Source organism: Cricetulus griseus, chromosome 4 (assembly GCF_003668045.3).
Source record: "Cricetulus griseus strain 17A/GY chromosome 4, alternate assembly CriGri-PICRH-1.0, whole genome shotgun sequence".
NCBI lineage: Eukaryota > Metazoa > Chordata > Mammalia > Rodentia > Cricetidae > Cricetulus > Cricetulus griseus.
Window position 1 is genome coordinate 73,037,639 of NC_048597.1, and position 25,498 is coordinate 73,063,136.

The 25,498-nt window shown below is 39.0% G+C and overlaps 1 protein-coding gene across 8 annotated transcripts in view; it reads left to right on the plus strand.

Moving 5' to 3' along the window:
• Fgd4 (FYVE, RhoGEF and PH domain containing 4) overlaps nt 1–25,498 on the plus strand; it is a 161,261-nt gene that overhangs the window by 95,181 nt on the left and 40,582 nt on the right. For 6 of the 8 annotated variants that reach the window (XM_027413414.2, XM_035444751.1, XM_027413412.2 and 3 more), the window contains exons 5-7: nt 9,977–10,066; nt 12,299–12,444; nt 12,874–13,030. In XM_027413414.2, coding sequence (XP_027269215.1) covers nt 9,977–10,066; nt 12,299–12,444; nt 12,874–13,030 — 393 coding nt within the window. Of the gene's footprint in view, nt 1–9,976; nt 10,067–12,298; nt 12,445–12,873; nt 13,031–19,951; nt 20,049–25,498 lie in introns of those variants that run through there. The other 2 variants (XM_035444753.1, XM_027413415.2) reach the window with 2 other exon arrangements.

Sequence of the window (25,498 nt, forward strand, 5' to 3'; positions counted from 1 at the left end):
ATTCTGATTATTTCCTCTCCAGTTTCTTCCAGATCATTCCTATTCCCCCTCCCAGCCAAATTCGCAGCCTTTCTTTCTCTTTCTCATTAGAATACAAACAAGCATCTAAAAATAAGGTAGAACACACAGCAGAATAGGACAAAACAAACCTTTTTTTTTATTAAGCTAAAGAAGCATAGAGTACTATAAGGCCTTTCCCTGATAATCAGTGGATGGCACATGCTGTGTGGGGTGAGCTGTTGGTTCAAACACCACCCAGTATCTGCATGGTGGTAATGTTACTCTCTCCTTCTCTGAGGCTTGGCACATTGTTCCTTATCTCAAAATGCATATGTTAATAGTATAGGGATGAGGGATGGTATGTTTTATTAACTATATTTTACCACAATTAGGAATAAAAAAGTTTTTTTAAATTTTTGGTAGAATACTGTGGAGTAAGCAGTTACGACAAGGAACTGCTGGTGCTACTTCTTATGACTGGACAAGTCAGGAAAACTCCTGCATAGTTAAGGGATATAACTGCATGATCACAGATTCCTGTTCCATGATAATGTAGGAATTCTATGTAGTCATGTGTGATAAATTCCCTTGTGACCATAGAATGCTTCATAAAATTTCTAATATGATGAACTTTTAAGATATAATGGAGTATTTTGAAATTCATCATGCATACAACTGAAAAACAATTTATATAAGTGGATAAAGAGACATATGAAAGAGTTTCAAGTAAATCTCATTTATACAAATATTCAACCTAATGGACATTTTCTTGAGAGCTGATTTGGAAGTTCTAGTGGATAGCACAACTACTTGTATATCCTTGAAGGAACAGCCCTTCTCTGTCCAAGACGGTAGTCCTTTTAACTGAATAGAAGGCTTCAGGACACCCATGGAGCAGGTGGGGAAAGGAATGCCTGGCTAGGCAGCCAGGTTAACCAGATTAACCCTGAGGATTATAGTCAGACCACCCTCCTGTCCTCAACCGATGTTTCCCAAATGCCCGTCAGCAGTGGGAAGATGGAAAACAATGGCAGATTTTTTTTGTGGAAAATTGTTTTAACTGGCCAAAGATGTGTTACTTTTGTTTATGCTACATTTGTTTAATTATGTAAAGATGTGTTGCATTTATTTCACCTTGCTTGCCTGAGATACCTGATTGGTTTAATAAAGAGCTGAATGGCCAATAGCTGGGCAGAGAAACAATAGGCAGGGCTGGTGGGCAGAGAGAATAAATAGGTTCAAAAAGGAGGAAGAACAAGAGAAAAAAAAGGAGGGAATGAAGGACACACTGGGGTAAGAAGCCAGGCAGCCACCAGCCAACAGACACAAGAAGCAGTGAAAGTAAGATATACAGAAGGAAAGAAAGAAAGAAAGGAAGAAGAAGAAGAAGAGGAAGAAGAAGAAGAAGAAGAAGAAGAAGAAGAAGAAGAAGAAGAAGAAGAAGAAGAAGAAGAAGAAGAAGGAAGAAAAAAAAACAAGGCAAAGGGTAGATAAAGAGAAACAGGTTAATTTAAAAGAGCTACCCAGGCCAAGCATTCATAACTAATAATAAGTCTCTGTGTCATGATTTGGGAGCTGGCTGGTACAGGCAAATGCAAAGTATAAAGGGAAAGGTTCAATAGTTTGGAAGTTTAATTTTATTAAAATACACCATTAGTCATCATTACAGATAATTGAGAACTGACTTAAAAGAGTCCCTCTGATTACAAGCTGTTTTATTGATTTGGGGATATATTTTGAACAAAAAGTGACAACTTTAAGTATTTTAATTTTTGCCATGGAAAAGCTAAAGGATGCCTGACACATTCATTCTTCCAACAACGAGACTTCCATTTTCTGACAGGGTCTTCTATGTAGCTCAAACTGCTCTTGACCTCCTTAGACTAGGCTCAGATGACAGCCCTCAGACCTCAGCATCCGGTGTGCTGGACTCATAAGCATGCCACACCATAGTCAACTTAAATAAATGCTAGCAATCTGCAATATAGCCATATACCTCAAAGTAAATATCTTTGAAACATCAAAGCTAATAAATAAAAATGAAGTTTAAATCATAAACATTTTGTTATACCTTTAGTTACTAGGTAATACTTTTGAAGAAAGAAGCACTCTGAATAACTTTGGGAAAAGACAAACACAATATGTTTGAGAGAAAATCTACCCTGTAAAGTTTACCTTGTACATGTGGAATTATGGAAAGATTTACATTTACATGACTTTGTAGATGGCTGACACCCATTGAAGTGTAGGTATTTAAGAAATGGTAACCATTTTTGATTAAATTCCTTCTTAAAACATCCTAGCTTTTGTCTTGTTGCAGAGTATATTGATTTAGTTTAAGCACTTGTGAAAACTAAACTTCACTCCAGATAGGGACTGGGGCACTGTGCCCTTGTGATGTTCTTGCACAGATTGGGCTGAATAAGCTGCCTTCTCTTCCCCATAACTGAGATGATCTCACTTGTTTAATGGTATAAGGACTGGGAAATAGCCGCTCACCATCTGGAAGGGACCGTGTTACTTTTCTCATAACTGTGACAAGGTATCTGACCAAAACAACCTAAGGAAAGAAAGGTTTGTTTTAGCCACAGTGTGAAGGACCAGTCCTGTCTGGGAAGCATGGAAACAGGAAGCTGGCCTCAGTGTACCTGTAACCAGGAAGCATGGAAACAGGAAGCTGGCCACAGTACACCTGTAACCAGGAAACGTGGAAACAGGAAGCTGGCCACAGTACACCTGTAACCAGGAAGTGTGGAAACAGGCAGCTGGCCACAGTGCACCTGTAACTAGGAAGCGTGGAAACAGGAAGCTGGCCACAGTACACCTGTAACCAGGAAGTGTGGAAACAGGCAGCTGGCTACAGTGCACCTATAACCAGGAAGTAGATAAACGCTGTCGTCTCACTGCTTTCTCCTTTTTCATTCAGTCTGGGAGCTCAGCCATTGTAATGGTGCCATTAATATTCAGGGTGGTTCTTCTCACTTCAGTCCAACCTTTCTAAAAACATATTCATAGACACAACCAGAGATGTATTTCCTTGGGGTTCTAAATTCAGATAAGCTGACAATCAATATTAAATATCAATTTGACACCCAAACAGATCACTTTAAGTCATGACATTCCACCCTTAGCCCTAGCGTCTCACTTTTTATCTCACAATGCAGAATGCACTAGCCAGTGTCTAACAGTCATCATCCACCTTCACTATTGCAGAATGCATTAGCCAGTGTCTAACAGTCATCATCCGCCTTCACTATTGCAGAATGCACTAGCCAGTGTCTAACAGTCATCATCCACCTTCACTATTGCAGAATGCATTAGCCAGTGTCTAACAGTCATCATCCGCCTTCACTATTGCAGAATGCATTAGCCAGTGTCTAACAGTCATCATCCGCCTTCACTATTGCAGAATGCATTAGCCAGTGTCTAACAGTCATCATCCACCTTCACTATTGCAGAATGCACTAGCCAGTGTCTAACAGTCATCATCCGCCTTCACTATTGCAGAATGCATTAGCCAGTGTCTAACAGTCGTCATCCGCCTTCACTATTGCAGAATGCACTAGCCAGTGTCTAACAGTCATCATACACCTTCACTATTGCAGAATGCACTAGCCAGTGTCTAACAGTCATCATACACCTTCACTATTGCAGAATGCACTAGCCAGTGTCTAACAGTTGTCATACACCTTCACTATTACAAGTATAAATATTTTATATGCTAGGTTTATATTTGGTTCTATAGTGTAAGCAAATATGAGTGTAGACAGTAGTAGGTAGTTTCTTTTCTTTTAATACTAAACTTTTATGTAAATGTCAGTATTATTTTTAAAATATACTCAAATTAATAATAGCTGCCAATGATATAACAGAAGCAAAGAAGGGTTATCCCTTCATTTGACTAAAAATAATGAAAAGTCTAAATCTGTAGGCTTTGGAATAGTATATAATTAAGGTGTCCCACACAGGCCAGATTTTCAGAGTACAGACCAAACATAATGTTAAAATATCTTTATGATTTAACTTAAAATTTCCCTGGAGCCACATTAAACATTTTGATTTCTGGCAAAGATACAAAGATGATGCAGCTAAACTGTGCAGCACCTCTTGAATTAGAGAACACAGTGTTTCCTAAGTTGGTGCCAATTTTTATGAGAGAATGGGCCTCAGGAAATTCTGAGATGTACCCATACAAAGCCACCCCCTCTTTTGGTGTGGAAGAATGTAAGTAATAGACAGCAAATGTGGGTAGAAATTGCCCAGAACAGAGAATCATTTCACTCATTCCCATAAAAGCCTGATTATTAACAGAAATCTTTTACATACATGTGTTAAATAAGCACAAATAAGTATAAGAGTGATGTGGGATGTCCTTCTGTATGCTACAAATATGCATTGCTTTTATTGGTTGATGAAGAAAGCTGTCCCAGCCAATGGCCAGGGAGAATATAGCTAGGTGGGAAATCCAAACAAAGATGCTGAGGGAAGGAAGGTGGAGTCAGGGAGATACCATGTGGCCACAGAAGGAGTAATGTGCTGGAGCATTACCAGTAAGCCACAGCCTGTGGCAATACATAGATTAATAAAATGGGTTAATTTATGAGAGAGCTAGCCAGTAGTGGGTCTGAGCCATTGGCCAAACATATTAGCCTCAGAGTGTCATTTCATAAGTGGCTGTGGGGACCCAGCAGGCAGGAGAGAAATAGTCCAGTGGGATCAGGCAAGACAGAGAAAAACTTCCAACTATATATACATATAGGAGATGGGAAAAAATTCAACAAATTTATGATATGTAACTGTCTAAAATATTTTTTCTGCTTAAAATGAAATCACACAAGAGCTCATATACTAAAGAGTTAAGCATAGTTTCAACGGTTCATCCATTTTGGCAAAAGCAAAGCTGTTATAACAGCTATCAATTAGGGGACCTATCCTTGGAAAGAGAAGTACATGAAGGGATATGAAAATTGCCTAGATGGTATTGTAGCTAGCAAGAAATTACATATGAGTTCTAATACTGCAATGGGTATACTTTCTTTTTTTTTTTTTAAATTCTGGTGGTTTCATTGAAATATATTTTTCATTTGGAGACAGTCTCCTGAGAATCAACTTTCAGATATGAGTGTGTGTAATCACATGGTTATTAGGTGGTGGGTTTTGTTCTGGTTTATTGTGATTACTGTGCTGTTGTGGAGAGGCTGGTTTTCCCAAGCAGAGGCTGGACTGCCTGGAAACTCAATGCTCTTCCAGTCTCAGCCTGCTAAATGCTGGGATGGCAGTCAAGCACCTCCACACTAGGCTGTAAAAGGGTTTTTTGTTTTGTTTTGTTTTTAAAGGAACTAGCTAGACCAGAGAGATAGCTCGGCAGCTCAGATTATCTGCTGTGCAGCCATGAACCAGAGTTTGGATTCCAGCACCCACAAAAAAGGCCTGACTCCCTGTGTAAAGCTATACTCCAAGCTCCAAGGAGAGTGGAGATGGAGAACAGTGGCTCTTGCTGGCTTCCCACCTAACTGAGAAAATCAGAGTCCTAGGTTCAGAAGAAAGCCTGCCTCAGTGGCATAGGTGGAGAATGGGAGCAAGCACTTGGTATTCTCGTGTGCACAGGCACATGGTTCTCATCACATACAGATGCCCATGCACTCACAATTACATAAAAAAAACTCTAAAAATTAACCGTTTTACCTTAAGCAGGGGTGATACAGGGTGCTTCTTCATATTATTTACTACATTTTAAAATTTTTTGAACTCATAATTGTTAGTTACCTTGAAATGGCAAGTCTGTTTGTTAGAATTCTCTAGAAGGAAGTTGGGTTGTTTACTGAGTCAGTGTTGGGTAGCTGTCATTGTTTCTGAAGGCTCACAGTATAAAGGGTTTATCAGTAAAACACTAAGGGCAGGGCAGGGCAGAACTTGCATAATTCTGAATTTGCAAATGTTAATAAACCCTAGCTACTTATTTACATGTCCTATGTTTAAAAAAAAAAAATCAGGCTAGACCCAATATGCCACTGGAACTTCTAAACCTACCGAGACATGGCTCAGTAAGATTACTTTCCCAGTATGTTTGAGGGTTCCATCACAAACACCACAAAAAATAAAATAACATAGCCACTTCCTTTTTGTGCATAAATTCAATTAATTAAGCCTGGTGACATAAAAGAAAACATCAACTCTGATTAACTTCAGTTTCTTTCTCCCCTACTCATAGAACACAGGTCACTTCTGTAATCCTCAAATGTGAAGATTTTCCCAACCAGGGAGCAGCAGCCAGTGGCATAGAAAGCCGCCAGTGTTGTTGAACTTAGTTCCTTCAGATATTAGCTCTGGTGGTCAGGTTGAGGGCTCAGTCTCCAAGACCTGGTGGCTTCACTTGAATTGCAAACCATAAACTCAAACTGTGCTTCTTACCAACTGCTATTAAGTGAGTTTATAAGACACCCTCCTCAAGGTAACTGACTCACTTGAGTGGATCACAGACTCCAGGAAGGAAATGCTTCTGCCCACTGGTTTATCCTATGCAGTGTTACAAAAATTAAAGACAGATGCATAAGGCAGGGTGCCAGTGAGGAGGTCAAGCTTGCTTGCAAGAAACTTGCTTGCAGGAAGCTCCATGTGTTCAGCTACCCAGAAATCCTCCAAGCTCATTTCTTCTGGTTTGTTGGGAGGTATCACTGAGTAGGCATGGCTGCTAATACACTGGTTGGGAAGCTCACTTCAGCCTATCTCTTCAAGTTTTTGTTGGCATTTTTCTTTGCTGGTATAGACAGTACTATTGGGCAAGGATAAGTAAGAAATTCATTTTGGCCAGCTCCAGATCAGAGGTTCGTTTTTTAATCTGCCTTGGAATATTTTGTTTCTCTGGTCTGTTTTGGAAACACAGGAAAAAAATTTTTTTAGTTTGGTTTTTTGAGACAGGGTTTCCCTGTGGCTTTGGAGGCTGTCCTGGAACTAGCTCTTGTAGACCAGGCTGGTCTCGAACTCACAGAGATCCACCTGCCTCTGCCTCCTGAGTGCTGGGATTAAAGGCGTGCACCACCACTGCCCGGTAGAAATTTTTTTAATGTATCATAATATATGATAAATATCACAGGGCCCCATCTGGGTAGATATCACATTTCTTCATAAATCTACTAATAAGTGTGTTTTAAAAAATAATCTTTTAAATTAGAAAATATTCTTTCCATTAAAATGTATAGATTTTATATACCTGATGATTATTTAAATGCTCTTTAAAAGCCTTTGTCAGCTGGAATTTCTTTGGGAAAAAGTAAACTATATATTAAAATGCACCATAGATACAACATTCTGTGTTAAATCAGGTTTTGTTAGCAGACACTTTGTATCTGTGTTCTTTGCTTATATCAAATTCTTATTTTTATTGCATTGAAAGATAAGAGGAAACTATTTAAAACTATATAATAAACAGTTACTTGAAATTTTTTGACTAGAATTGATGTAGTAACTTTGTAACTATGCGGCCCAGCCATTTTCGGCTTGGTATTTTTGTTGCATGTACGTGTCCTGCAAAGCAAGAATAAAAATTGTCCCTGTTTTATAGCTAAAAAGATGAGTCAAAGACTAGGCATGCTGACACATGCCCTTAGTCCCAGTTCCCTGAAGTCAGAGGCAAGGAGATCCGTGTGAGTTCACAGCCAACTTGGGATACATGGCAAGTTCAGGACAGCCAGAGGTACAAAGAGAGACTGTCTGAAAAAACAAAGATGAATCAAATTAAGAAAAATATGCCCATGTTTGGTATATAACACAAAATCAGTGATTGTTAGAAGCTCTTTAGATGTTATAATGTGGAGAAACCTAAACCAAAGCGCCATTAGTCCAAAACTCCTGCGTGCCACAAGACACCTAATAACTGCTCTGAGACTTCCAGTCTAAGTGACTGAGCTTGCTGCCAGGGAGCCTAATGAGGACGCTGGTCTAGGCCAGGTGAGCTAAGCCTTTGGAGCAAAGCCTTTGCTGAGTACTACTGCCACCCTTGGGTGCTGCAGAGTATGACATGCATTCACACTTGGCCAAGTTCAGCTCAGGAACTTCACAGTGAGCAAAACGTTGCTTGTTCTAAGCATCCTGTTAAAGACCCCACAGTGATGACCTCACTGCATGTCAACAATAAACAAGGTAACCTGTCAGCATGTTTTATGACCCATGAGAAAGACTTTATTACAGCAAAATAAATCTGCTGAATTATCTTTTAAGAAATGTCAGGGGCCTTGAGAAATGGCTCAGTGATTAAAGCACTTGCTGAGCAAGCAGAGGACTAGAATTCAGATTCCCCAGAACACATGAGGTGGTGTGGGGACCACCGACAATTCCCAGACTCAGGAAGACAGATACTGGATTCCAGCAGCAAGCTGGATAAGGCTAGCCCTATCGATGTACTCTAGAATTAAGCATGATGGGAATGTCCTGCGCCTTGATTTTGGTGGTGTTTGCATGCTTATATGAATTTCTCCATACTCTACAAAGGGTTCATTTTACTGTCAGAAGAGTGGGCCTCAGTAGGTCTGACTTGACATGTCATGTTAATGCTGGCCAGTGTTTCCTGTGGATACAAAGGATAATATTTCCATTTCTTCCTCTGAAGTGTAATTATATGGGTAAAAACAAAGTTGTAGAGAGATTCCTCACACAGCAATACGTAAGGTAAGTTACAGACAGGAGATGTTGGACTCACGGGACATGGACACTCTTGACTGGCTTGGGCTTGACATGAGAGTTGCAGAACAGGGTAGCAGTGAGGAAAACTTAAAACTTAATATTTTTATTTTATATTTGAAATTCTAATAAAACTACATTGTTCCTTCCCTTCTTCCTCCCTCCAAACCGTCCTCACTTTCCTTCAACTCCCTGGCCTCTTTTTTTCGCTAATTGTTATTGCATGCATACATGTACAGCACATAAATATACATTCCTAAATATGACTTGTTCATGCCTTTTGATGTGTGTATGTTTTCAGGTGTGACCACCCATAGGACTTGGTTGTCCAAAGTTCATGGACCATGACCAGATAGCTGAAAAGGGGTAGTACCAGGATGGGGGAATTTATAGTTTGATCATCAGGCAGAGGTTCTTGAAAAATGTAGCTCTGACATCTTGTTGAAGTCATAATCAATACAAAATAGTAGTTATATGTAGGGGAGCCACTTATTTTATTAGCAGTGTTTTACTGAGTGCTGGGATTTCCAGTGAAGCATTGGAGTTGATTAAAGGAGTTAATTAAAGAGACCTAACAAGAAATAAGGTTCCTAACATCATGAAACTAGCAAGGTTATACAAATAAATTTAAAGGTTGAATAAATATATTTAAGAAGGAAACAGTAAACATTAGATTTAATTAAAGATAACATGAGAGCTGGATGTAGTGGTGCACACCTTTAGTCCCAGCACTTGGGAAGTTGAAACAGATAGATCTCTATGAGTTCAAGATCAGTGTGATCTACAAAGCTAGTTCTAGGCCAGCCAGGACTGCATGATGAGATTCTGTCTCAAAAGTAAAAAAAAAAAAAAAATAGAATGAGAGAGGTGAGAAGAGGCATAACTGAAACAAGACTGAGACGAACTGATAGTTGTACCTTAGCATTGGACACATGGTGATGATTCTTACTGTTTTCTCTGCTAATATCTATGATCACATATTTCATACAATACATTTTTAAATGCAAATGTTACTTGTATAGTTAGCTAATAAGACATGTGGTTCTGTATGTCAGAAGCAGGAAAGAGAGAAGACAGTACTGGACACCAAGAAAGACAGAATGTTCGAGAGAAAGGGTAACAGCAGGTCCGTTCAGATCTGATCAACCCATCTACTTTTGCTTGGATATTCCTGAAATATTTGGGGAAACTGCTTTCACTGAGTGTTCTGATTGGGTGATTTGTTACTTAAGGAAAATGTCTGGCTTCCTTTTCTTATATGCAAATATCTGTTTATTTTATTTATTTATTTTTTTTTTAGGAGACTAATGAGCAGAAACTTCACAAAATAGCCAGTGAACTTTTGCTTACAGAAAGAGCTTATGTCAGCCGGCTGAACCTCTTAGACCAGGTAACAGTTTGTGGTTATCTATCATTCTACCCTAAGAATCGAAGCATTTCAGGACTGCAGTGCAGGCCTGACTGGTTTGGGTAGTGAAAGTTACTTTCTTTAAAGAAATGTTCACCGGCTCATCGATAAATTTGCTGAATACAAGATGTTTGCAATTCATAAGAGAGTAAGTTTCTATATATGTCACAGACTGTGTTCTATAATGTCAAACATTGTTCTTATTTCTTGACCATTTATTGTGTTCTTGGGATGCCTTGTTAACTACTAAAATTTAAATAGGCTATTGGTGGTTACTTCAGTGACTGGTCTGTCTTGTTTAATATGTTGCACTATGTCATGCTGCAGGCTTTGGAAGCCCACTTGTTCAGCCTTGTATGGAACCTGGCTTAGTCATCCAGTCAGTATTTGTTGCATACGTGGGTCACTGTACCACATTCTGTACTTTAATTATGGTACATCCCTGAACATGGCTTCATCCATACACTTTGAAAGTTTCTAAGTGCATCAGGATCCCTGAAAAGTGCATTGTGGTCCGATGGTGGTAGGTCACCCACTATGGCAGGTGTCTCTAGTTAAAAGAGGAAGTGGCCATTCTACTTTTGCCACCGGTAAATTTGAATTGCATGGAAGCACGTGGTCCTCTACACACCTTATCATTGGTTCCCAGGATCAGCCATATACTGGTTGTATGAATTTTGTGAAGCCACTTTAAAATTTGTGTTCTGTGAAACAGTGAAGTTATAGTTCAGATTATCGGTGTCAAGGAACTTTACTGTGAGACAGAGTCAACCCCTGTGGAATCTGACCAAAGATAGCTTTTCTTCCACATGGGAAAAGGAGTCTTGGAATGAGTGAGTGTTCCCATAGTGAAAAGAGCTCTTTTCTTCTAGGCAAGTTGTTACCTTTTTTATGCCAAATTCATTTGACTACTTTTGTGATGCTGTAAATGTGTGTTAATCACATACCCCCCCACTTTAGTCTTTAAGGGTATAAGTTTGTGGTATTTTGGGCTCCCAATTATAAAGTACAGCTAGGTAAATTTAGAAAATGAATAATCATTTGGATATGGTGAAGGAACAGACTTTCTTCTGCCTGATTTTTAACAAAATGGCAGTTAAGTACTGTAGCCCCAGCAGAGTGTAGCTAAAAGTCCAAGATGTTTTGTTTTGCCAGTTATCTTTGAGGTACATGTTACAATGTACAGAAGATCTCTAAATACACAGATAAGTGTTAAAGTTATCATGTGTTATTATTTATTTAAAAGCAAATTAAAATCTAAGAACTATAAGGTTTTTGTTGGTTTTTTTTTTCTCTCTCTCTCATTGTCTGGAGGTTAAGCACCTGTTCTACTATAAGAACTAAGTTACCTAGACTTCCCTTTCAAAATACTTAGAGTATTAACAGGAAGTGTGAGGTATCAGCCAACTACCACACCTTAGTTACTTTTTCGTTGCTGTGATTCAAACCCTGACTAAAACATACTAAGGAGGGAAGGGTTCATTTTGACTCACAGTTCAAGGCAAAGGCACAGTCCATCATGTAGGGGAGGTCAAGAGGACCAGAGCTTGATGAAACTGGTCACACTGTATCATAGTCAAGAAGCAGAGAGCAGCCAGTGTGCTGTGCTGATCGGCATCCCTCCCCATTGATTCCAAGATCCCAGCCAGGGAATGCTACTCTCCACATAGGCAGGTTTCCCATCTCAGCTAATGCAGCCAAGATGATTGCCCACAGACATGCCCAGAGCCTGTCGAGTTGATAATTAACACTAACCATTGCACACAGTAAGGATTACATATAACGCTATAGACATCATCCAAACATAGTACATGAAAACTATCACACTGTACACATAATAAAAATCTTTTCATGCCCCTTAATTATAGCCATGGATGAGAATTATAAATAAATCCCTGTCAGCTGGAAGTTCTCTGGCACAGAAAAGCTCTATTAACCATGTACCTTAATATCTAGTAGGAAAAAGTTAAATAAATACCATGTAGGTAGAGGCATAATTGTAGTTATAAACAAATCTTCCTAATTCACATTTAAAATTCTTCAAAATCAAAACATATATTTCCTTCTACATTTTAAGGAGTGATTGATTCCTTAAGGCACAAGCTTCCCCATTTATTCAACAAGGTGTTCCTTCAAGCCCAGTGCAGGCCTACCACAGTGAAAGTCAGTTAACTGGTACATCTAAAGTAACATTTGCTTTATTCTTTTATTCAGGTATTTTATTGCAAACTATTAGAAGAAGCAAACCGAGGCTCATTTCCTGCAGAGATGGTGAATAAAATCTTTTCTAACATTTCATCAATAAATGCCTTCCACAGTAAATTCCTATTACCAGAGCTGGAGAAGCGAATGCAAGAATGGTAAGATGGAGAAGCAGGACTGCTAAGCCTGAGTCAGGCATGCAGGATGCTGCTTTTCAGCTTTTAAAATAGAACAGATATGCCACATAGTGCTACAATTACTGTAGTGCCAAATCTTTACATTAAAATGACTAGTAGATGCTAGGCTGCATTCTTCGGTTTCTAAGAATAACTAGGCTTTCGAGTCTTTTCTCTGAATGGTGTTCTGACTAGTGAAGACAGGATTCACTCAGGAGCAATACGCAACTCTCAGAGTTCTGTAGCCTCTTTCTATAACTCCTACACTCCCCCCTGAAAGATATTTCTTGCCAGTGTTAGAGCAAAGTGGACCTAATAGAGCAGGTCATATGTAGTGACTGCTCTCTCTGCAGGCCTCCTGATTTCCTCATTCTATAAGAAACTTTAATGATGTTTCTATATTTAATACAGGGAAACTACTCCCAGAATTGGAGATATCCTGCAGAAGTTGGCGCCATTCCTTAAGATGTATGGAGAATATGTAAAAGGATTTGATAATGCGGTGGAACTGGTTAAAAACATGACAGAGCGGGTTCCCCAGTTCAAATCAGTGACTGAAGAGATTCAGGTAATAGGTCACAAGTTAATTTTTTTTCTGAGAAGTTATATGGTCTTCAGAATCTAAATTTGAGATGAAAGTATTTTCCTGAAATCTTAGCCAAATTCCATTTTCCTCTAAATTTGCAAAGATAGTATCCGCCCAATTAGAGCAGTTAGTTATTGAACATGTGCTACCTACTTAGTCATAGAAAACACTCAGTGTGCATTGCTTTTAAACTTTTTAGTTAAAATATACTTACAGCAGTTTCCCCCTCCTTCTGTGTCACTCCGTCCCCTCCTATGCCCCACTTTATTCCCGCTCAAATCCATTGTTGCTTCTTTAACTGTCATTGTAACATATATAAATACACACACATACACACACATGCACACACACCATGCACACAAACACACATACATACACCATGCACACACCACACACACACACACACACACACACACACACACACACACACACATACACACACACACACACACCCTGCTCAGTCCATCAAGTGTTACTTGTGTATGTTTTCTGGGCTGACCACTTGGTACTAAAAAACAAATTATGGGGCTCATCCCTAGGAAAGACCAATTCTCGATGTCTCAGCAATTATTAATTACCTATAGTAATTACCTAGAAGTGGGCTCCGTGAAATTACCTCTGTCCACTCCAGTGTGTCTGTTGTTCAAGTCTTGTTTAGGCAGGCATACTGTTGTTCCATGGATGGAGTATCTTTGTCATTTCTAGGAGACTTAGTCTTCCAGGAGACTTTGTGATCCTCTGGCTCTTAGAGTTATTCCACTCCCTCTTCTGTGAGGCTCCCTTAGCCTTAGCTAAGAGACTACTATACTGTAGATATGTCCACCAAACCTGTAATGGTATCCAGCAGCTACAAAGAGAAACTTCTTTGATCATGGATGAGAGCTACACTTGTGTATGGTTATAAGTCTAGGTATTCAGGATGTAGATAGGATTTGGTCTGCTTTAATAAAGTGGCTACAGTAGATTCTACTCACTCCAAGATCCATGACAGCAGTAGCCATGAGTATTTGGCTATATTTTCTCCTGTTAATTAGACCTCAGGTCGAATTAGACAGCTATTGGTTACCTTCAAGATATGACCACCTCTATTGGACCTCTAGGGACATCCTACAGGCTGTGGATCATTTTGTGGATCACAGATATCACACCTGTGTAGGTTGATTGGATGCCACCCCAGCCCACCAGATTACATAGCATCTCTGGTACCATTAAGGCTAGTCCACAGTGGGGAACTCCTTAGGTCAGATCCATCATGACTCCCCTGAGTCCTGTGTCTGAAGTGTGTGATATCTTCAGCAATAAGGACCTACCCTCAAATTCTGTAAGGCAAGCAACAGCAGCAGCAATAGTCCAGAAGGTTTGGGAGTTTCTTGGACTCATCTAACCAACCATTCAAAAGGAGGTTTCTCACTGGAGGCTCTGTTAAGTGGAGTATGGCTATTGCAGGGAGCACTATCACTGTATGTCATAACTTCATTAAAACCATACACATATATGTTACATATAGTTTTAGGAAAATATAATAATATAATTCCTTGTCAGTTTTAAAACATCCTTAGTGTTTTTTATATCTCCTCTGTTAGTATCCTTCTGCTCTCTCCAATTAAAGTCCTCCCTGCCATTTTCCCATTTCTCCCCTCATATCATCTCCATCCTGCTATTCTCTCCAGTGCTGCTCTCTGAACTCCATGGTCCCTTTTACCTTCCTAATTTCTTCAGTCATTCTAGGTTGTGAGCTCACATCTGAAGATGTGGAGCTAGAAACCACAAGTGAGAGAAAACATGTGATGTGTCACTTCTAGGTCTGGGTTACAGCACATTATATACTATTTTCTACTTCCAACCGTTTACCTAAAATTTCTTTTTTCTTTATAACTTAATGGTATTCCATTGTGTAGATGTGCCAACATTTTCTTTATCTTTATCTTCATCGGTTGAAGAGCATTGAAATTGTTTCTGTTTCCTAGCTATGGTGAATAGAATGGCAATGAATACAGCTGGGCAAATATCTGTGGAGTAGGATATTGAGTCCCTTGGGCACATGTCAAGGAGTGGTATAGCTGGATCATATGGTAGATTTCCTTTACAATTCTCCACACTGATTTCCAGAGTGGCTGCAGCAGTGTGCACACCACCAATAGTGAATGTGGGTGTCCATTTCCCTACATCTTCTCTAGCCTTTGTGGTTCATTACTTTGTTGATCTGAGACATTCTGCCTGCTCATTTCCCTAATTGCTAGGGATGAGGAACAGTTTTTGAGATGTTTCTTTGTTGTTTTTATTTCTTCTTTTGAGAATGCTGTTCAGATCCCAGATCTGTTATTGGTGAGTCAATTGTTTTCTTGTTTTCACAATCTGAATATTAATTAGCCCTTTATCAGGTGAATACTCAGTCAAGAGTATCTTCCACTCTATGGACTCTCTTGCATTGTATTGTTTCCTTAGCTTCACAAAAGTTTTTGATTTTATGAAGGTCCAATTTGTCAGCTTTTGGCCTTAATCCATGATAAACATAAATAGAAAAAAATCCTCAATGAAATACTGATGAGTGAATTTAGACATGTATCAAAAAAATTATTCACTGTGGTCAAGTGGTTTTGTCTCAGAGATACAAGACTGTGTCAACATAGTTGGATACATAAATTTAATAATCCATATAAATGGGCTTAAAGACAAAAATCACATAATCATCTAATAGATGTAGAAAAATCCTTTATAAAATATAACATACTTACTTAATAAAAGTCTTAGATAGAGTAGAACTAGAGGAAATAGGTCCCACCATAATAAAGGTTACATATGACAAGCTCAGAGCTAACATCCTCCTAAAATGAAAAGAAACCTTGAAGCAATCCCATAAAAGTTGATGACAAGACTCAGCTCTCCATTCTCCCTGCTCCTTTTCAATGTACTACTCAAAGCATTAGCTGGAGGAGTAAGACAAGAAACAGAAACTCAAGGATTCCAAATAGAAAAAAAGAAATCATATTATCCCTATTCTAGATGATTTGCTATGGTTATATGTAAGAATTCTGAAAAATTCCACCAGAAAACATAGAGAATTAACCAACAAGCTCAACAAAGTGGTAGGAATCAAAATCAACTTATAAATATTAATAGCCTTTCTATATAACGACAGTATGCTGAGAAGAAGATTATGGACATACTCCTATTCACAATACCCTCAAATAAAATTAAATCCCTAGAAACAAACTTCACCAAAGAGGTGAAAGACCTCTGCAATTAAAATTTCAAATCTCTGAAGAAAGAGATTGAGAAACACACCAGATAACAGAAAAACCTTCCATGCTCATGGGAGGTAGAATTAATATTTTGAAAATGACCATCCTACCAAAAACAATTTACAGACTCAATACAATCCTGGCAACATTTTTCACAAAAAAATGTAAACTAAATTCTAAAATTCATATGGAACCACAAAAGATCCCATATAGCTAAAGCAATCCTGAACAAAAAGAACAAATGAGAAGGAATTACCATCACAGATTACAAGATATACTACAGGGAGCTGGAAAGATGGCTCAGAGGTTAAGAGCAGTACCTGCTCTTCCAGAGGTCCTGAGTTCAATTCTCAGCAACCACATGGTAGTTCACAACCTTCTGTTATGAGATCTGGTGCCCTCTTCTGGTGTGTAGATGTACATGGAAGCAGAATGCCGTGTACATAATAAATAAATAAAATCTTCATATATATATATATATATATATATATATATATATATATATGTATATATATATATATATATATGAGGATATATATATGAGAGAGAGAGAGCTATAGGAATAAAAACAATATGGTACTGGCAAAAACAGGCATTCTAAATAAAATAGAAGACCCAAAAATAAGCATACATATGCATACCAATCTAATATTTGACAAAGATGACCCCCCACACCAAAAAAAAAAGCTACTGAGGAAATACAGCATCTTCAATAAATGGTACTGGGAAAATAGATATCCACATATATAAGAATTAAATTAAGCCTCCTATCTATCATCCTGCATAAAAATCATTAACTGGAAATGAATCAGAGACTGCACTGTGAAGCATGATTCTGAAACTCTAAAAGAAACATGAGTAGTACCCTAGAAGGTAAAGGTGTAAAAAGGGACATTCTGAATAGGACTCTGCTTTTGAAACTAGCAAAGGTTAGCCTTTTAGAGTCTGTCTTAGTCACTGTTCTGTTGCTAGGAAGAGACTCCATGGCCAAAGCAACTCTTATGAAAGAAAGCATTCAAACGGGGATTTGCTTACAATTTCAAAGCTTAGTCCATTATCATGGCAGGGAGTATGACACCCAGCATGTAGCTGAGAACTACATCCTAATCTGCAGGCTAAGACAGAGACAGAGATGAGACAGAAAGAGACAGAGAAAGAGAGACAGAGAAACAGAGAAAGACTAGGCTTGGCATGGGCTTTTGAAACTTCAAAGCCCACCCCCATTAACACACTTCCTCCAACAAGGCCACACCTCCTAATCCTTCTAGTCATTTAAAACAGTTCCACTCCCTGGCCACTAAACATTCACATATATGAGCCTGTGGAGGCTATTCTCATTCAATCCACCACATCCCACTCCCTGGCCCCCATAGGCTTATAGCCATACCATAATGCAAAAAGGCATTCAATTCAGCTTCAAAAGTCCCCATAGTCTGTCACAGGCTCAACACTATTTAAAAGTCCAAAGTCTCTTCTGAGACTCATGGCAATCTCTTAATTGTATCCCACTGTAAAATCAAAAAAAAAAAAAAAAACCAGGTCACATACTTGCAACATACCATGGCACAGAATATACATTACCATTCCAAATGGGAGAGAAAGGAGCACAGGGGGAAATACTGGATCGAAGCAAGACCTAAAGCCAGCAGGGAAAATTCCACATTCTGTATCTCCATGTCTGATATCAAAGTGTTCCTCAGAACCCCAACTCCTTTCAGATTTGTTGATGGCAACACACTTCTCTCTCATGGGCTGGTTCCACGCTTGATCTGCAGCTTTCCTTAACAGGTATCCCACGACTCTGACCTCGCCAACATCATGGGGTCAACAACATAATTCAGACTTCACTTTCACAGCCTTCACAATGTCCTCAGTTGCTTTCCTAAGCCATGGAGAAAGATTCCGTAGCCTGTCTCTGGTCTCCTTGACTCTAAAACCAGAGACACATGGCCCAGACTTCCAAGTTCTGCTGCTTGCTGGGGCTGAAACTTGGTCACCTTTTTCATTTACATTTGCATCAGATTTCTGTTATTGATGGTTACCTTCCCTGCCTAAAATTTCATTTAATTACTTTTTATGAGTTATACACTTAGTTCGGTAGGGTCCTGCCCTGAGATCAACACTCCCCATTTAACATCAGGCTTTTCTTTAAACCTCTTATCTCCTTTAGCAATAGACTTAGCTCAGTTACACTTCCTGGTGCTCATTTTCTCCTTAAACTGTACATTTTGTATTTCTCTTGTCCAGCTTGTTCTTTTCATTAGAGGTATGCATAAGAGTGATTATTAATAGCCATACAACAGAGTCAATACTAGATTATCTTGAAACCTTCTCTGCCAGTGCCATTAATCCAAAACTCTTCAATTTAGCCTCAGGCAGATTTTTAGGACAAGGGCAAAAAAACCAACCACATTCTTTCCCAAAATATCACAAGAATGGTCTCTAGGTCACTTACTAATATTCTTTTCTGAAACTTCATGAACTGAGCCCACACTGCTCTCATAGCAGCTATCCATGCTCCTGCTAGGAGAGCCCATTATTCCTCACTTAAAGCATCCAACCACTTTTCTTGTCCAAAGTTTCAAGGTCTTTCATATTGCTTCAACATACAGCAGGGGCATATCTATACCAGCAGTATACTACTCCCTGGTACCAACTTCTATCTTAGTCACGGTTCTATTGCTGAGAACAGACACAATAACAAACTCAACTTTTATAAAAGAAAGCATTTAATTGAGAGCTTGCAAACAGTTTCAGAGGTTAAATCCATTATCATCATGGCAGGGAATCAACAGTAATCATGGCAAACATAGTGCTAGAAAGTAGTTGAGAGCTACCTCCTGATCTAGAGGCTGACGTAGAGAGATTACTGGGCTTGGCAAGAGCTTTTGAATCTGAAAGCCCAACCCTGGTGCCACCCCTCCAATGAGGCCATACATAATCCTTCTAATCATTTCAAATAGCACCACTCATATATGAGCCTATGGGGACCATCCTCATTCAAACCACAACATTCCAGAGTCGTGGGATAGCTATTAAGGAAAGCTGCAGATCAAATGTGGAACCAGCCCATGAGAGAGAAGTGTGTTGCCATCAACAAATCTGAAAGGAGTTGGGGTTCTGAGGAACACTTTGATATCAGACATGGAGATACAGAATGTGGAATTTTCCCTGCTGGCTTTAGGTCTTGCTTCGATCCAGTATTTCCCCCTGTGCTCCTTTCTCTCCCATTTGGAATGGTAATGTATATTCTGTGCCATGGTATGTTGCAAGTATGTGACCTGGTTTTTTTTTTTTTTTTTGATTTTACAGTGGGATACAATTAAGAGATTGCCATGAGTCTCAGAAGAGACTTTGGACTTTTAAATAGTGTTGAGCCTGTGACAGACTATGGGGACTTTTGAAGCTGAATTGAATGCCTTTTTGCATTATGGTATGGCTATAAGCCTATGGGGGCCAGGGAGTGGGATGTGGTGGATTGAATGAGAATAGCCTCCACAGGCTCATATATGTGAATGTTTAGTGGCCAGGGAGTGGAACTGTTTTAAATGACTAGAAGGATTAGGAGGTGTGGCCTTGTTGGAGGAAGTGTGTTAATGGGGGTGGGCTTTGAAGTTTCCAAAGCCTATGCCAAGCCTAGTATCTCTCTCTCTGCCTGCAGATCAGGGTGTAGCTCTCAACTACTTCTCCAGCACCGTACCTGCCATGCCGGCTGTCATGCTCCCTGCCATGATGATAATGGACTAAGCCTCGAAACTGTAAGCCAGCCCCCCGTTTAAATGTTTTCTTTTCCTAGAGTTGCCTTGGTCACTGTGTCTCTTCACAGCAGTAGAACAGTAACTAAGATATAAGTCCACATAAGTTTATCACATGTGGTGGGCCTATGCATGCAGTTCTAGCACTTAGGAGGCTGAGAAGCAGGATGGCAAGTTTGAAGCCAGTCTTGCCTACCTAGAAAGATGGAGTCTCGAAAAAAATCAGTAGATGAAGTTATTTACAAAATGAGTTCCCAGTTTCTTCTTATCTCCTCTTCTTTCAGTGGTTGAAATCTAAAGAGGAAATGGCTACATTGCCATGAAGCCTAATTTTGTTTAGTCACTTTCTGTCTGTCTGTTTGCCTCCATTTTACCAAGCCTTTGTTAAAAAAAAAATTTAATAATGCCATAATCATTTGTTAATTGTGGGTTTTCAAACTTGCAAATAACTAACTCTTTGAATACATGAAATAGAATTCTGTACATCATATATTTTTGTGACTAGAATCCTATGGTTCTTGACTTCTACATTTTATATTATACTTGTAGATTTTATGGCACTATTTTGATTCCTTTTATTTTTAAATAATTTTGAACTTTTTTATTGATGGTTTTATAATACCATGCATTTTAATTTATTCTAGCCAGCTTCAGGTTATGCTAACATCAATCTTAGTGATTTCTTACTTGATTTCTGCATAGCTTTCTTCCCTACTCTGTGCTCTGTTCTTTTTTGTGTCATTTATATTTGTCTTGGGAAGCTTTCTATTGCTGTGATAAAATGCCATGACCATAAAGAGCTAGCAGCTGTCAGGTGACTTCCCATCACTGAGGGAAGTTAGGACAGGAACTCAAGAAAGCAAGAACATAAAGACAGGAACTGAAGCAGAAGCTATGGAGGAACTCTGTTTACTAATTTGTTCTCCATGTCACGCTGCCTGCCAAGGGGAGTCACCACCCACAGTAGGCTGAGCCCTCCAAGCTCTCCCACATGAGCCATTAATCAAGAAAATGCCTTACAGACTTGTCCATAGGCAGATCTCCTAGGGGCTTTTCTTGGTTTTCGTTCCCTATGCTTAGATATCTATAACTGTGTCAAGTTGGCCAAAAAAAAAAAACAAAAACAAAAAACAGGACAGTATCTAAAACCACAATTTTTATGTGTGTTTTAATTATAACCCAATACTATAGCACTATAATTATTTTGTACAGTGTCCCATATTTTCTAAGTTAATAGATAATATAATAACTACAAATACATATATATTTATTATTTATTTAATTTTATAAGCTTTATTATGAAAAATGGAAGTAAAATAAATGCCACACATCAAAACTAACCAAATCCAGAGTCTATGAATCTCAATGACTTCAATACATTTAGAATAGCCATTATGAAGTTGTGAAGCTTGAAGTTTTGTTTTGGTTTTAGGTTTTAGGGGTTTGTTTTGTTTTGTTTTAATTTTTGATTACTTGGGTCAAGGGTCTGTCAATTTTTTACCTTTATCAAAAAACAAGCACTTAGGTTTGTTGCCTCTTTGTATTCTTTTCATTGTTTTATTTCATTGATTTCTGTTCTGATTTTTATTTTTTTTTTTTACCATGGACTTGGTTTGGATTTAGTTTTTTCTTGTTTTAACAACTTTTTGAGTTGTATCATTAAGCCATTAATTTGTGCTGGTGAAGGCATATTGTCCTGGCTGTTACTGGTTGTGTTTGTATACTGGAATCTAGACATCAGAGATTAAGATGATTGCAGTGACTCTGGGTGCTCTTGTTGGGCAGGTGTTCAGTTCCCTGGTTTCTGTTCCCTTTTCTGGATCTTAGAAAAGTATGGTGGCTGTGGGTTCCCTGGTAGAGAGCCCTTCTGCAGGCCAGTATGTGACAGGAGGGAATAGGGATGGCCTAGGAGAAAAGTGCTGGTCCCCAGGAAGCTGGAAGTGTGGGGAGAGGGGGAGTGCCTGAAAGTAGGTTCCAGTGAGACAGAGAATGATCTGGAGAGACAGGGATGAAAGGGCTATTAGGACTCTAGGCCTGAACCAAGAGTTGGGGTCTCCAGTGAGTGGAGATGAGGTGGGAGGAGGGGCAGCTGCAAACATGTTGTTACAGTGCTGGGGGTGGTCCTGAATAGACAGTAATGGAGGATAGGAAAGAGCTTAAAATCACTTCCCACAGTGCAGTTCTTTTACCATCAAGTGAAATCTTAAATGTCAGAAATGAGTTACAGGGCTGGAGAGATGGCTCAGAGATTAAAAACACTGGCTGCTCATCCAGAGGATCTGAGTTCAATTCCTAGCAACCACATGGTGGCTCACAACCATCTGGTGCCCTCATCTGATGTGTCAGTATCCATGTAGACCAGACAGAAAACTGCATACATAATAAATAAATAAATCTTAGAAAAAAAAACAAGTTACATACAGTTTAGTTCTTGACCAATGGGTTCCCAGGGAAACCCTTAAACAATATACTTACATATCTCATTGAATATAAAAAAGTCGAGCTGGTGCATGACTAGAGCCTTCAGCTATACAAACTAGTGTTCATGGTGCTATAAGTCACACTGCATGCCACCAGAGGAGAAAGGTAAACACCAAACCTACTGTAAAACCTGCAATTTATAACCATGACCTACCTACATCATACACTCTCTGATTGGATTTAAGGCCCACTCCATGAGATGGAAACCATGCCTTAAATTGCTTGGGTGACCACACATGGGACTAGATAGGCCATGGGTCTAGGAGAAAACCAAATACTATTCTTATGCTAAGGAAACATAGCAATAAAATGACTCCTGATGACATAGATAATTGCCTTGTTCAGCCAACACCAGAAACTTCTCTTGCTATGGATGGGAACTAAAAGAGAAACCCAAAAACCCAAAAGACCTTGCAACATGCAGTCCTAAGAGGGAAGTCTTCATCATATCTCTTAACTCAGGGTTCAGGGACCTTTGTGGAGGAGCAGGAGGAAAGATTGTAAGATCCAGAGGGGATGGATGACATGAAGGAAACTGTTTCCGAGACACAACAGCACTGACATATGAGCTTACACAGACTGTGGTAATCTTCACAGGGCTACATACTTTCCAGCCTCTGTGTGTGTGTGTGTGTGTGTGTGTGTGTGTGTGTGTGTGTGTGTGTGTGTGTGTGAGAGAGAGAGAGAGAGAGAGAGAGAGAGAGAGAGAGAACCTAAGTATTCAAAAAATGAGAGGAAATAAATTATTTGTCTTTGAGGATCAGAATGATTGTTTCCAGCCTGCAAATTTTGTAAATTTGTTTTTTAACAGATGACTAATATTGTATTGTATAAACATACCACACTACTCTTTTACTATTCATTCATCAGTTGATAGACACATAGGCTGTAATGAGCAGGTATCTCTATTGTAAGATATGAGTCCTTTGGGTTCATGCCCATAGCTGGATCATGTGGTACGTCTGTTCTGGGTTTTGATTACCTTCTACTGGTTTCTGTTGTAGCTGCAGCGTTTACATTTGTCCAGTAATGAGTCTTCCACTCTTCACTCATCATGCAAACCATTTGTCACCATGTATTTTTGAATCTTAGTCATTTAGATTAGAATAAGAGGAAATCTCAAAGTAGCTTTGATTTTCATTTCTCTGATGGCTAGAATGTTGAACTTTTGTTTGCTTGTTAATCTTTCTCAGCCATTTGAATTTCATCTTTTGAGAAATCACTTTTTAGTTTCCTGTCCCATTTTTAATTGGGTTGTTTGTTTTAGATGTTTAATCTAGATTATCAGATATAAATATTTTCTCCAATTCTGCTAGCTGCCTCTTCAGTTGAATGATGGTGTCCTTTGCTGTGCAGAAGCCTTTTAGTTTCTGAGATTCCACTTATTAACTGTTGGTCTTAATGCCTATGCTGTTCAGAAGGCCCTTTCCTATGCCAATGAGTTCAAGCAAAATCCCTATTTTCTCCTCTGCAGATCAAGGTTTCAGGTCTTACATTAATATCCTTGATCCATGTGGGGCTGAGTTTTCTGCAGGTTGAGGGTCACATCTAGTCAATTTGAATAACACGAGTTTTTGAAGATGCTGGTCTTTCTTTAATGTATATTGTTGACCCCTTTGTTAAGATTCAGGTGGCTGAAGGAATGTGGATTTATAGGTGAGTCCACAATCTATTCCATTGATTAGCAATTCTGTTTTTGCCCAACACCATGCTCCTTTTATTATTATAGTTCTGAAGTATAACTTGAAATCTAGACTGGTTATGCCTCCAGCAGATTTTATTGTAGGCAGAAGTTTCTGTCCCTCAAACTGCTCCCAAGTAGCCACACAGAGGCTTAATATGAATTATAAGGGCTTGCCTGGTATCTCAGGCTTATTATGGCTAACTCCTACATTTTCAATTAACTCATATTTTCTACATGTTTTATATTTTTTATTGAGCTGTACATTTTGTTCCCAATCCTCTTACCTCCTCTCCTCTTCCACCCTCACCCTGTCCCCCATGCTCCCAGTTTACTCAGGAGATCCTGTCCCTTTCACCTTCTCTGGGGGACCATGTATGTCTCTCTTAGGGTCCTCCTTGTTTCCTAGCATCTCTGGTGGACTGGATTGTAGGCTGGTAATCCTTTGCTTTATCCACTTATGGATAAAGCACTTATGTATCCACTTATGAGTGAATACATGCCATGTTTGTCTTTCTGGGTCTGAGTTTCCTCACTCAAGATGGCTTTTTCTAGTTCAGTCCATTTGCCTGCAAATTTCAAGATGTCATTGTTTTTTACCACTGAGTAGTACTCCATTGTGTAAATGTGCCACATCGTAAGGACTTCTTTCTTCGGTTGAGGGGAATCTAGGTTGTTTCCAGGTTCTGGCTATTACAAATAATGCTTCTATAAACACGCACACACGCACGTGTATTTGTTGGTTTGGAATTATCTATTGCCTGTGTTTTTGTGGATGTAGCTAACTACCTTGGGTTGGAGTTTTTCTTCTAGTACTTTCTATAGGGCTGGATTTGTGGCTAGCTATTGATTAAATCTGGTTTTGTCCTGGAATATCTTGTTTTCTCCATCTATGGTTATTGAAAGCTTTGCTGGATATAGTAGCCTGGGCTGGCATCCATGGTCTCTTAGTGTCTGCATAATGGCTTACCAGGACCTTTTGGCTTTCATTGTTTTCATTGAGAAGCTGTGTGTAAATCTGATAGCCTTTTTCCTGGGCAGCTCTTAATATTCTTTCTTTATTCTGTATGTTTACTGTTTTGATTATTATGTGGAAAGAAGTCTTTTTTTTTTTTTTTTTGATCCAGTCTATTTGTTGTTCTATAAGCTTCTTGTACTTTCAGAGGTGTGTCTTTCTTTAGGTTGGGAAAGTTTTCTTGTATGATTTTGTTGAATATATTTTCTATGCCTATGAGCTGGACTTCTTCTATCCCTATTATTCTTAGGTTCAGTCTTTTCATGGTGTCCTAGA